This window comes from Cydia splendana, chromosome 3, assembly GCF_910591565.1.
Source record: "Cydia splendana chromosome 3, ilCydSple1.2, whole genome shotgun sequence".
NCBI lineage: Eukaryota > Metazoa > Arthropoda > Insecta > Lepidoptera > Tortricidae > Cydia > Cydia splendana.
In genome coordinates this window covers 695,699-710,980 of record NC_085962.1, presented here as the reverse complement: position 1 = coordinate 710,980, position 15,282 = coordinate 695,699, and the positions used below count along the sequence as shown (strand labels likewise).

Below are 15,282 nucleotides of genomic sequence, written 5' to 3'. Positions count from 1 at the left end.
AATACTCTTTATTATTGTGCACACGTTGTTGGGTACAAGTTGGGTAGGCTGCCTCTAAACCGTCCTTTCTTCTATTTTTAATCTCAAGACACAAGACTGCGGCTGTTTATTTGACTGACTTTTACTGCTGAAAATTTTCACTACGCCTTCACCAGAGGTCAATATTGATCGTTCGGTTCCGTGGACGGAGATTCATGGGCATTTATTTGTCTTATTTCAAGTATTAAATTGTTTTACTATACATAGGTAAGCTTATTGCTTGCTAGTAATCTGACTACAATGTTTTTTTCTATCCATCTTACCTCCAAATCTATCCAGCATCTATACGATAGTGCTATCAGTACTATCAAGGCAGCAACTGTAAGAAGGTTCCTAGGGTCCCATCCGCTGGTTACCAATGGGACGGAACCCATCTGCCAATCGTGGCTTAGGGTCCACGGGCAGAGAAGTAGCCACCAGTTGAAGGCCGCCAGGTAGCAGAACGTCATTAGCCTGGAAATTACAAGATTAATGATGAGAAATAGCACAAAGTTTTTTTTTGCTGATGCAAACAGATCATTTGATACTCGTATTTAGGTACCAGTCGCTTTTTGGTGAAGGGAAACATCGTGAGGAAACCGGACTAATCCCAATAAGGTCTATATAGGTTACCCTCTGGGTTGGAAGGTCAGATGGCAGTCGCTTTCGTAAAAACTATTAATGCCTACACCAATTCTTGGGATTAGTTGGCAAGCGGACCCCAGGCTCCCCTGAGCCGTGACAAAAAGCCGGGATAACGCGAGGAAGATGACGATGCAAACAGATTAGAACTACGATGCGATGCGAACTAAGATTTGTATCGTCTGTTTTGTTTTTCATTATGATGAATAAATATTTTAAGGGTTAATGTCCTGTGGTTTGATTATGTTCTGAGGAGAGAAGGCAGGTAAAGAGTTCTGAAGCAGAGTAACCCTGGTTGTCGCCAGATGCACAATATCTTCCAACGCTACATTACTTTAAGGGCTGATAAAGATGGACTGCAACCCGACGTTGCAGTTGGCGTGCAGTCAGCGTGCAGTTCCCATACAAATTACAGTCGGTTCGCAGTTCGTCTGTACGGGCCCTTAGTCATGATGAAACAAGATAGAACATACTAACCTGACCAGGAATGAAGGATGGAACGCTGGTGGGTTGTCCTGCGGTGAGAACGCAGGCAGCGAACCCTGCAGAAGGGCCACTCTGGCCGTCGCCAACAACACCAGTCCCGCTAACGCAATAGTGATGCGTGCGCAAGCGTCGCCTTTCCAACGCCATTTCACCATAAGAGAACACCTGGAATTAGAGAGATAGCGTTATTATAATTGTCTGTCCCTGTCCTTATTTTTTTTATTAGAAGATTTTATTTAACTTGCCCTGTTAGTATGAAAGTTAGTGTGGGTCAAATCTTGGAAACTACAAATTGACCCACTTCCCGATTTCCGATTGAGCTGAAAATTTTCATATCATTGCACCATCGAGCTGATCTGATGATGGAGACAGGAGGTGACCATAGGAATTCTGTGATGAAATAACGGAACCTAATAATTATGTTTGAGTTTTTTAGAATTATCTCTGTGGGTATTAGTTGCCTGTGGTAAGAAACGTACAGTCAGCGATAAAAGCTTGTACCCAAAATTAAATTTTTGCCAAAAACTTATTGCCATTTGTGTCAACGTATTTAGGAAGAAGAAGAAGAATGTTTGGAAGAAACTAGATAATAAACATATTACTAATATGATATGGTGATGAATATTTACCTTGCTCCAGGCCAACTCTTGTACAGGTCCAAGACTATGTTGACCAGCAACGCAGTGAGGCCAGTCTCCTTCGCCAACATGCTGAGGGCAGCCAGGACCACGCTCCACCAAGCCCGGTAGCGGTTGGAGCATCTGCAATAGAACGGAAACTTTGTTTACTTAAATATTTACTTTATTAACGTTATTACACAAGTCACCCTGATCTTGAAGTCAGATTTGTTATAGTGGCAAACCTACGGCAAACCACTTATCATTATTACCTACTACACGGTCAGAAACTACCAAGGTCACAGTGGTCGGAAGTCTCGTTGACGACCGTGTAGTAGGGACTTTATATTAGGTGTCATGAATCAAGCATTGAACACCGAACATCGCTTCCGTTATGTCACACATAACTGTCGTAACAGCCATTACAGCAGTTACAGCACTCATTCAATTGTTTACCTTACTGCCGAGTAATAAATTCCAAATACGAATTGTTTTTTCAATGGCTGTTGAAGCAGCGTTTCGAGCCGTTATCTCAAATTGGTTGTTTTTCTGTTGTGTAGCTGTAGAATAGAAAAATAGAAATTGTCTCATCAAAATACACCTTCAAGATATAGGTATCCTGTACTAGCAAGGTCAAATTGGTACAGTTTTTAGGTACTGTTGCTAAAAAATTGCTTCCGCAAATGTCTAAATCGATGTTGTAAAAAATAGAAGACACATTTTCATCAAATTGAACTTAGATTATCTCGAAAGATATAACTTTAGAACTTTCCTCAAATCGGTTAATCCGTTTGGGTGAAACAATCCGACAGATGAACTAATAACACGTATTAGACTTAAAACATCCCCTTTGCTATAGGAGTTAAGATGCCAGTTGAAAACTACGTGACTTTTCTCCGGTAAGCCGGGACAGTAACGATTTTAAATCTCCTGATTAAAAAGTTGGAGCAAAAAATCTCATAAATGTCGAACTAATTCCAGTAGAGTGCAATTTTCGCAGGCGTTTGACTAGTGTTGGGAAACAGTCATGCCTTTTATCTAAAGCATTTTAACCGCCTTCAAAAAAACAGGAGGTTCTCAGTTTGACCCGTATGTTTGTATGTATGTTTGTCCGCGATTATCTCGCATTTGGCTGAACCGATTTTGATGCGGTTTTTCAGAAAAGTGCACGATTAAATGACTGCCAGTGTTATCGGAACTAACCAGGCCTATTCGGATTTCGAGATAGTCACAAGATCTTGAGACGATTTAGAGATCAACTAGATCTACATTAGATATCGACTAGATGTCACTTGGATATCTAAGTCATAACTTGTCGAAATCGTTCAAGAGGACCTCCAGAATCCCGGAAACGTCAAATTTGACATATCTATCTTACAAATATCTTTAAATTATCCGTATCGTAACTTGTTGAAGTCTAGTAGAAATCTAATTCATTTTCTGAATCGAGCCGAACTTCACAAGAAACGCGGCGCGTGGGGGGTGTCGTCAAGCTCACCATACTTGTTAACCTATCGAATGAGATGATGCCTTTACTGATACTGGTTAGCGATATGTAATCATACTACATACCTATATGAGGCCTGGACGTTAGTGAGATGACGATTCACTCATTGCTGGTGTCCTACTTTATTACCTGCATATAAAATAAGTTTCACCTGATTATCCACCTGGTTTCTTGAACCTCATAGTCGCCTCCAAACCTCCCCTTATAGCGACCCCATTCCTCACACTAAGTTTACCATAAGTTCATATTAGCCATCAACAATTCCCTCGGATCACTGTTCACTCTGAATACTGATATACGTTAGTCACAATTTACATGAGGCACATCATTAATCTAATAACACCATAAGAAAGCCGTTGAATTGATCCCCAAAGCAAAATTCTCCCTCCGTATCTGTTCGCACATAACCTCCCTTTCTTACTATCGTTCGGCGTCTACCCTCTTGTCTTGTCCTAAAAAATCACAATAACCTAGAAGCGGTTATTTAACTTAAACATGACTGCGAGCGCCATCTACTCCATGACGCTGGCAACTATTAGCCGGTTCGCATGTTCGCGACACTCCCGCCCAGCAGGAAAAAGCTACTCTTTTAATTGAAATTAGATGTCCAGGCAAACATGTAAATAAATTAACAATTAGATGATAAGAACACTAATGTGAATAATAATGTATTTGAGCTGTTCATCCTCTGAATGCCTCTCTCGGCTTTGGCGCTGTGAATCGGCATGACCTGAGATTTCGTACCATTTCTGATGATGTCGTAGAAATGTGCTGTGGCACACCGTTTCTGAGACTGATCTGATTGTTCATCTGTATTTGTGCTGAGCTGATAAAGAACAGGATCCTGAGACTGGTCTGAGCATTCATCAATGTTTGTGCTGAGCTGATTAATAATTTGATCCTGAGATTGGTCTGAGCATTCATCAAGGTTTGTGCTGAGTTGATTAATAATATGATCTTGGGACTGATCTGAGCATTCATTGATATCTGTGCTAAACTAACTGATCTCTGATTTGAGAATGAAAGCAGTATCCTGAGATTGGTGCGAGCGACTGAGCGTTTATCGGTGTCTGAGCTGAGCTGAGTAGGATCACGGCTGCGATTTGTCATCTCTGGTCCGTTACTTATCTCTCTGTCTACCTATATCTATGTCTATGTGTGGTATTTCCCACAATCTCGCGCGTTCGGTCCCAAATTGCTCCGAGCAGTCCTTAATTACAACGTGGCAACACCGATTTGATATCAAACATCGGTGTTGTTAGACAGTGAGAACTCAATTCGCGCTATATTTTATCTATGACTACCATCTGTGATGTTCTGATGTTATATGCTGCTTTGCTCTTATGATATCGTTAATAACTTGTTTCACTACTTCAAGGGTCAGAACTTCTACTACAGCAGACGTATACATGATGACCAGCATAATTTGCGTAATTAAACAACTGTAACTTTATTAAACACCGCGGCGACCGCGCGATCGAACCATAGTTATTACACAGACAAAAGCGACCGTCTTATCCAAACGTGACGTGTATATGTAACCTAAGTTCCCACTTCTCTTTACTTATTACTACTGGCAGTAAGCTACTATGTGAAGTATTTTAATCTACTTGCTTATTCATTAAACCTACTGCTGACATATCCATCTCTTCGTGTATCTACTTCATGTCCGGCAGCCCTCCCCAGCCAAGGAAGAATTACGCTATTCTCATTTAATCACAAATCAACATGTAAAAGAAAGAACGTATCTACAACTCAAGAGAACCACATTATTTTTTATTTTCTTAAGCTAAGCTAAGGATATTTAACAGACTTGTCAAATCAGGCACTTATTTCGAGTCAAGTCGCCTTTTCTTGTAGTTCATTCTGATTTATTAAATAGATATTGTGCCAAAAATTACTGCAGTTTTTATTTTTCTAATCATTTTCTGATGCTGGTGTGAAATAATCTAGTTTAAAAAGGTTGGGACAGTCGTGTCAGCCTCTCTATTCGGTATGAAAGCCATCAATGCATTTAACCTGAGCTACACTCAAATAATATAAACTGAGCACTTTATTTTCATCTTGGTTAGTTACAAAACCTGTCAACAACTATTTTTTACTGCGTTACATTTACGTTACCGTGGACCTAAATATACCTAACCTAACCTATATATATATATCATGCTAAGGATCGTAGAAACATCATAGCAAACTGTACCTACCGAGGTACCGATTCATTACGACTTTACATGACTATTCTTTAATTAATGTAACCGATCAGATCTTCAAGTGTAATAATCGCCCGCTTCCCGTACTACGGTATTTTCACTGCTGTGTCTATCAAATTGACCCACTAAGTTTCCTTTATTCACGAATTTTCACTTCACAGCTTTGATAACCATGAGAGACATTGAAGGGTACTCACTCAGTACTCTCAGTAGCAAATACTCAATGTGTGGCAATTAATAGAGAATACAGTGGGCACGGCGTCTGTATACTCTTTAAAGGCTTTCGCAAAGACTTTTGATTTCCTTAACTGGAGTAAAATGTCAGGGTTATGAGCGAAATGGGGATAACACGCCGAGTTATCTTTTTAAAGTTGACCAAGGAGTGCAACTGTTTACTAACATCGGTGAATACATAATGAGTATTGGAAGGCTGTTAGGGTGGTGTCTGAGTTGGTATGAGACTGCGTCCATAAAAGCCGATTCCCACCGGCTTGCCTGTTTTTGGACGTTTGAGCAGAGTTGTAAAGGAAATATGTAAGCCAATTAGCCCCGGCTTGCCTATGGATATGTTTGACGCGCCGCCACTGGTCAACTTATCAATAACCTCAGTTTTGCAAATGACATGACTATAATTAGATTAAGTGTCTGTGGAAAATAACTTGCGGTTCTGTTTCTAAAATTGAGCATGTCAGATATGAGTCCATAACTCCATACTCAGGATTCAGACCAGATTCATACCCCAGGATCAAAAGAAATAAGACGAAGTTGATGCATGTCGATCTACCTGCTAAAATGAAGAGTACCAATACATTGCACGATCTAGAGGCAAGTTGTTGGTTTACTTGGGATCTTAAATAAGCGACGATGGCGTTTTCGACCAAAGGGTGGTCAGAAGAGATCAGACAGCCAAAGCTGCGGTGAAACGACTTTCCAGGGTATGCATATGGGAGAACATACAACCAGTATCACACTAATGCGGACGCCTTGTTTTCTCGATCTTTCTGTACATGTCCAAACCTAGACCATTAAAACTGAAACCCATCATAGGACAGATGCATTTGAGAGGTGGTGCTGGCGAAGAATGCTTGAACGCAGTAGGTGAAATTGCATCAAGTCTCGACGAACTCAACATCAAACCGAGGTTATCCACTATTTGTACTCACCGCGCACGTACTTTCTTCTGCTATCGAGGCAGAAGAGGATCCTATAGTCTGGAGAAGCTCATAATCACTGGCCACATGGCAAGGAAGCGTAGGGATAGGCATGGACGTATGGCCACACGGTGGGCGAACAGAAAAAATATTAAAGACAAAGCCACATTACAGGCTAGCATATCTAGGTACTGCAGATGGTGAGCACTGGTGAAGAACCACACAGGACAGGTGTCTAACTGTCCACTGTGACCCAAGAGACACGATAGGGACACGAATAAAACTGATAACTCTGTCTTGTAACTATTGCTCCTGTAGTACTTAGTCGTACATAAAACAAATACCATGTCCTTAACACTACGATATTTCACAGCAATATTAAAATTAATGAAGAAAGATACATATAGAACTTCATTATATGACATCTGATTCTAATTGTGATTCTGATTCTTGTGTAGCTCTAGCCTCCAGCCTGCATTTTATATCTCAATATTCTGATTAAATCTGATAATCAAGTTAACAGTTGAGGCCACGATCATATACCAATAATTATTTGGCTCATGATTGATCTCTTCCTTTTACTATAACATAAAAAGTTTAATACTTAATTGAAGTTACCTATCACCCTTTCCTTCCTTCTTCACAGGTTTAAATCAACACATTTTATGTTAGAAATAATGTTCACTCGCATCACAATGTCTGTTGTGATAGACGACAGACAACTCTACGTGCCAAAGGTATGCTTTTACCGAGTTTTCAATAACAGGCATTATAACTACATAATATTACAAACACCTAATGTTGGTACACACTGTATTATCCATACTATTTTATTAACATCTGAGCAAAATCTGTGTTGACAGACGAGATAAAATAATTAGCCGATACGCTGTTGAGCCTGGAATAAATATAATATGACATAAAAGGCTAATTTCTAGCCTAGTGTTAAAAATAAAAAAATATTAATTATTATTAATGTTTCGTCTAGACCATCTAGTATTATTACAGTTTACCACACAACATCTATCGTGGCCCATTTTTATTGTAAATATGATTTTTAAGGCAAAAAGAAACGTGAACAAAATAACTGAAAAGTATGTGAATTGACAGAAACACTGCTTGCTAACTTGTCATATTGTCATTTAGCCACATCAAGCGCTGAGTTTGTTTCGGCTCCCCCCACCACTTGCCTTGCACGCAGCGAATACCTACTATTCCTTTTCGTTACCTAGACATAGGTAATATACTCTGTAACAAATGCTCATGTGTCTTTGTCATTATGCCATTATTTAATTTCAGAACTACTTGCACAGAGTGGTATAATGACTACTATCATAGTTAAAAATACGTTATCACATTTATTTAAATAACCGAATACTTGAGAATTTCTCTTATTCAGAAACCTATCCACCATGGTCTTACTACCGTCTCTATAATTATTATGAATATGTAGGTTCGTATTCTTTAGTATTTAGTATCTCGATTGGGTAGGCGATATCAATTAATATGTGTTGCTTGATTCCAATTCATTTAACAAAATCAAATTAGTTATGCATGGCTAATGGCTATTCTTTAAATTATCTACCACTCCCTTATCCATTTCTGTTCGAGTAAAAGTAAAGTATGTACTATGTACTTAGAAGTATCTAAATCAGTTAGCAGATAATATAGAAACCACTAGCCCATTCAATCAGTATGACTTTCACTGGGAGTCTTTTCAATAATAACTTATTTTAGCATTTTTAACACTTTAGGTTTGGGTCATCGTATGTACATACATACACAATTCAGAAGTTTAGTTAATCTTTATCTAATCACTAATCTATGGACTTTCCACACTAAGAATCAATGGTTCAGTAATAATAGGAAGTCATTATACCTTAGGGTATTGCTTAAGTGCAAACATATTAGTGGTGGCTTATACTAAACAGTTTTGCCTTTGTCCTTTACATATCCAAGTTGATATTTACTGATTCTCTGATAACAATCTATATTGAAATGTTAATTGGGAATAAATTAAGATACTATGCTTTATTACATCAACAGACAAGTCTTTGGAACCTTAATGTAACGCTGATTAAACGCAATCCATAAAGTAAGTGAATATTGTTTAAATTAATTCGGTAGTTTTTTATTCGTTTACAAACATTTTACCCGTTTATTCTTTCAGAACAGAAATATCATGCATGCCAATTGAGTATGTTACTATTGTTAAATCTAGCGAGCCCCATTTTTGGCCGTTTGCTGGTACCATTAGAATGGCTGAGTGATTCTGATTGAGTTCCAATGATGTTCCTGGTCCTTTGAGTTTGAGTAGTATGTACCTACATTGTACATATGACGTCAAGTTGTAATCTGATTTCAAGTGCCTCCTGCATTTTCATTCAGGCACATTACAACTAAATTGTACCGACTTCCAAGAAACCAATCCGTTACAATTCCTTACGATTGTAACAACAAACAACGATGAGGCAAGAAATTCCATATTAACATCTCTTATGATATGAGTGGTTCTAGTCCTTCAAACGTGGTGAGTGTTAAATTCGAGTTTTTAATTAAACTCAATGGTTCTGATTAAAGCCCAGTGAAAATATGGATCCGCAAAACATACCATTATAATAGCCTGGTTTGTTTGTCTGGAAGATATCAATCTTTTAGCGATAAGACCGCCCGTTGTGCACCATAGTATAAGTGATATGTGTTAAGTTCCTTTACATATTGGTGAGCAATAAAGAATATTGTGTTGTTGTAAAAATATTGATCATATAAGTATAAGGCTAATACGTTAAACATGATACATTCAGTTTAATCATGGCTGAGCTGATAATTTGTGATGAAGCGGGTATTCTGCAAGCAATGCATCTTCTAGAAAAGCATGCAATCCAGTAATAATTAACTTGGCGTGGAACTTCATAATCACAAAATATTGTTTACCACCAATTTAACGAAATACCGATGTAATAGAATATATACAAAATCGGAGGTCAGACCTAAACTGGTTTGTAAGCAACAACAGTTGGTAAGCCATAAGTAATATCAACTACCCGCATTAAAAATAAACTTTCAATTTGGTACTAAAACTATTCGGCCACACAGAACAATGAATGTGAGATTATGATTCTTATTATTTTAATATTAAGATCTTAACTCATGCAACGTTACAAACAAAATTGCAAAGGCATGGATGCCAAAAAATTCGCATATAATTATTTTAACAGATCTAATCATTTATGCGATTTCATTTATGTCTTACATTTAATTAAATTACGAAAAATGTCATAATCGTCACTTAAGAACCCAATTTAAAAACAAATATAATTAGTAATGTTAAATTGTTGATCAACTGCATAATTTGAATCTTCTAGCTCAGGTGATAAAGTCGCTGTTTGAAAGGATCCATTCTGGTTCACAAATCGACCAGCAAATTTTAATTCAAAATATATTTATATAGACCGTGATTACCTTTCCCTTAACCGTGAATCGTTCAAGACTGTTATTTTTCAAAATGTCGTAAATTTTTATTAGTGCATGATTTTATCAAAGATTGGTCAGGTAACTAAAACTAAACAAGTAAAGCAACTTGTCAACTACATCATCAAACATAATAAATATCAAAATGAAACCATGTTCTTGTGAACATAATCATAACATACACCCAAATATAGATTATATATAAACCTCCTGTTCAACTTAAACTTGTTAGGCATGAGCAGGTATGGTAACGGTACCAATCATATGATATTTAAGAGAACAATAAGATTATTCACAACTTTGAGAAAAAATCTAGTTACTTTTATCAAATATTGCCATTGGAGCTTCTTCACCTTTTCTTTGATACATGACATATATATATTTCAGTTCAGGATTATTGCTGATAAGTGTAAATTTCTACTGCTTAGGGCGTTAAAACTTGAGTTGAATGTCCGTTTCGTCACCCACGTTTTTAGACATGTTTAATGAAAAATGTACGTAATGATTGGTTTCAACGTAATGAAATCTGAGACTTAAGCAGTTTCATGGCTCTTGTTGAAGGTAGTCTTACCAAGTTAGTGTTTAAAAACTGATTATAAACACCTCTCTGATAGAATTTATAGTAAACATACCCATATTGTGCTATCTTTTCTGATGTGACAATCTTAGCCACTCTCTCATTCTTATAACATAGAAATGTTGGAATCCTGAGCGTTGCGAGGGTTTCAAGACACGTGGGTTAAAAACAAACTTTGCTGCCCTGGTGACACAAACATTTGTATCACATCAACCAGTGACAAATACTGGCTGTAAAACGTTAAATATATAACATATGCTTTCAAATATTTTTATCATTCAAAACCATCACTTGAAATTCCATTCTACTGCTTAACATGAGGAATCAACTCCAAATTTGCACTCTATAGGACTGATTGATTAACACACTGCTTTCAAAGATTAAAGCGAGCTTTTTAGTATTTTGTATTCCAAGTAGAATTTTTTGAAACAATTTTGTATTTATATAATTTACCAAGGAAATTTTTGTATTTAGATAGGTACTTACCTATTTTTTATAAACTATATATATATACTGACATTTGCAATCTCTTGTATATCAAAGAGCAAGAATGTTCAATAAAATGTAGGCACTTAATTGCATATGTGCTCCGGTGAACCACTAACATATTCGCCTGCTTAACGCCTTTTTGCAAGAATAGGATTACATAAATGTGGGCTTCATTTCATGCCTGAAATAAAACATTAAATTGAACTGAACAAACCAAAAAATGTAACTCTTTAGTTGTACGTGCATATATAAATTGACTTTTCATATGTTACTTTTGATGATGATTACAGTGCATGTGCATAAAATCCCAGCACCTCCACCATGTCGTCAAGCTCACCATACTTGTTAACCTATCGAATGAGATGATGCCTTTACTGATACTGGTTAGCGATATGTAATCATACTACATACCTATATGAGGCCTGGACGTTAGTGAGATGACGATTCACTCATTGCTGGTGTCCTACTTTATTACCTGCATATAAAATAAGTTTCACCTGATTATCCACCTGGTTTCTTGAACCTCATAGTCGCCTCCAAACCTCCCCTTATAGCGACCCCATTCCTCACACTAAGTTTACCATAAGTTCATATTAGCCATCAACAATTCCCTCGGATCACTGTTCACTCTGAATACTGATATACGTTAGTCACAATTTACATGAGGCACATCATTAATCTAATAACACCATAAGAAAGCCGTTGAATTGATCCCCAAAGCAAAATTCTCCCTCCGTATCTGTTCGCACATAACCTCCCTTTCTTACTATCGTTCGGCGTCTACCCTCTTGTCTTGTCCTAAAAAATCACAATAACCTAGAAGCGGTTATTTAACTTAAACATGACTGCGAGCGCCATCTACTCCATGACGCTGGCAACTATTAGCCGGTTCGCATGTTCGCGACAGGGGGCGGGCGCCAGTGCAGATGCCCTGTCTTAGGATCATAGCAGCAGTGTTGTTCGGAATATTCATATTATTCAAAATTCAAAGAAAAAAAAATGCAAAATTCTTTATTTCATAATAATATCATATAAATTATGCAACAGCGGACCACCATACGATCCATATTCTATACAATCGGACAGGCCTCGGACCGGAGTAAGGCCACGGTCCGGTACGCCCGTCTGTGACAGCTTTAAAGCCGAATTTCCTTCGACCCAGTGGAGATTAACAGTTTTCATCATTCTATTGCCTTGCCTCTGCCCATTCGTTTCATTCCCCCACCCCCATTGAACTAGAATTGCCACATTTTTGTCACCGAGCGTCCTTTGTTCCCCAATAGTTCTATCAATCATTCTCTATTCACTCTTCTCTATTTTCAACGCTTAAATTTCCCGATTCCATCCTGAATTGCAATGTTTCTGTTTTACGCTTTGTTTCAATTGCAATTGGAGTTTTAACTTTATTGTTTGAGATATATGGGTGTGTTTTAAATGGCAAAGAATTTGGAATAAAAAAGATTTACGTTTGTCTGTTTTGCACGTTTGTAAGATTTTTTAATCTCGTAGTTGACGAAATAAAAACCATGCTTCTGTAAAAGATTTTATTTTTATTTGGGTTCCGTACCAGAAGTGTGACATGTCATGATATTATTGCGTTATCCTTATAAATGGAGGCCACATTTTTCCGTTTAGTTGATAAAGTTATAAATAAACAAAATAAAACTATGTGACAAAGACCAAAAGTTGGGTAATCAATAGAACAACAATATTAATATAATCTAGTTGTTAATTCGTTTTGCTATTACTGTCTCACCACAGTCCTCACGACACAGGCTTGACCTAGTGTGAGGGCTACTGTTAATCTAACTGTAATGTAACGTGTGTATTATACATGTTTAACCTCGTAAGTCCCCGCGTACTTGTACAAGTACAAATTAAGGATAGCACTTCAGACCTGACATTTTAACTACATGGATGGCGTAACTGCCTAATGTACTTACTCAAGTACAAATTTTTCATTCCCCATTTACCGGGTAGTTTTTTTACAACGGCAACACTAACACGGTCATTCTCATTCTATATTCTATAAAAAAAAAAAAAAAAAAAACATTTATTTCGGACCACAAAAATCCATCTATGGTCAATTTCGCCATGTTAGACAGGTAAAGTCAACTGTCAGTGTCAGTGTCACTTTTTCGCAAGATGGCCACACAGTCAGGTCGCTGGCCGGCACGAGGTAAGATAATCGGTTTATATTCAAGTAATCACTTGTTTTTTCTGTTGTCATACGAATGTATTAGTATATTTAAATTATAAATATTGTAAAATAAACAATATTTCAAAGAAACCTGTATATTTAAGGAGGTTCGCGATTGGTCAAAATAATTTGTACTTATGGTAGTACGTTCGGTCTAACTTACAAGTATTTTTTTTCTTATTCTAGCGTTTGATGAAAAGCAAATATCACAACTTCTCAATAACTATGACTTCAAGGACTCGGATAATGAAGATATGTTTATATCTGAACCCGACCAAGAATCAAATAGGGACTTTTCTTCGTTTTCGGAATATGAAGATGGAGAAATAGAAGTTTCAGTAAGCGGACGTGTATCTAGTCATCGATTTCAAAGTGCTTGTGGTCAATGAGGTGGGCGTAGCTGTGGTAGAAGCACAAGTGCACAAGGGCACGACGTGGGCAAAGTGCAAGGGGTAGATCTGGAGATCTAGTCCAGGTTTTGAACACCGAAATCCAACCTCCGTGGATGTAGTATGGTATTAAAATAATGAAAAGAGGTTTATTAAATCATCTTTTTATAAGAAGAAGATAAGTTATGTTGTAATAAAGTATTTTTTTTACTTTAGTGATGTTTAGAGAAAATATATGATTTAATTTTAATATTAAATAAATCCTTTAACTTTTTTATTATACTGTGTAAAAACCCAATGTACTCACACAAGTACAAAATATTTTCAATAATTTCCTTCTTGAAGAGGTGTTATAAATAATAAACATATCATAAAAAATACTGAAAATAAGACCTCACTTCAAAAAATCTCTAAAATCGACATCTTTTTGTTTCGGTCTGAAGCACTATTCTTGGTTTGTACTTGGTATAGTACAGCCGGCAGATATGACTACTGCTGTCGGAAAAACACAGGACTTACGAGGATAAATTACCTTTTGTCATTCTTGCTTGTTCTACTTGGTTAATAAAGAAATTTTGTTTTTTTTTTGTTTGTTTTTGTTAATATACTGATTCATACATAAATTATTTGGTTTATTAGAAAAGATAATTCCCCTATCGGCGCCACTGGATGGTCGACGCAGTCTTAACTATAAAATAAATGCAACCGCGGTAAAATATCTGATTAATATCAACAAATTCGCTCTTTATGATTTCATGAATAAATGATTTTCATTAACAGAATGAATATGCAATTGTGGATGTAAATATCAGTTATTAATTACGCGTAGGTACCTATGCATTATCATATTAATATTCAATATTTTGCAATACTTTTAAAATTCATTAAATCAGAACACTCTCCAATGACAGGTAAATGGTATTTAAAACGGTACTTAACTGAACCTCTAGTGTAAATTTCAGCGTGACGTGACGTATGCGTTTGCGTTAAGTCTCATATTGTGGGATTTTGAACAGCGCCCCAAGCGGGACGCTTTGGAAACTCAAAATCCCATACAAAATTAACCTTCCTCAAGAATCACTAAACTAACTAACTAACTAGGTGAAAACTGTATGAAAATCCGTTCCGTAGTTTTTGAGTTTATCGCGAACATACAAACAGACAGACGCGGCGGTGGACTTTGTTTTAAAAGATGTACCTAAGTAAATTAGGTAGAGAATGCCTTAAGGCATTAAGTCCGCCATTTGTACCTTCATGTATTGTGCAATAAAGATCAAAATAAATAAATAAATAAAAATTACATCCATAGCTTAATGAAAATAATAATATGTTACCATCTGATACTTACATAATGTAATCATTTTTTCACCACACCAGCTCGGAAAGGATTACTTTGCACTTCAAAAACTGATAGCAAAGTTGCATTTTATTCACATGTGAGGCAAAGAAATCAAATGCTAATTTTGAGTTGTTTTCTTATGTTTGCTGGTAGAATTGACTTTTAAATGATGATTTTGGATGACAA

At 36.8% G+C, this 15,282-nt stretch overlaps 1 protein-coding gene across 1 annotated transcript in view; it reads right to left on the bottom strand.

Moving 5' to 3' along the window:
* LOC134806393 (protein O-mannosyl-transferase TMTC1-like) overlaps positions 1 to 15,282 on the bottom strand; it is a 268,478-nt gene that overhangs the window by 3,548 nt on the left and 249,648 nt on the right. Inside the window, exons 4-6 of the mRNA XM_063779647.1 lie at positions 1,776 to 1,907; positions 1,138 to 1,311; positions 303 to 492 (exon numbers count right to left, since the gene is read on the bottom strand). Coding sequence (XP_063635717.1) covers positions 303 to 492; positions 1,138 to 1,311; positions 1,776 to 1,907 — 496 coding nt within the window. The remainder of the gene's footprint in view (positions 1 to 302; positions 493 to 1,137; positions 1,312 to 1,775; positions 1,908 to 15,282) is intronic.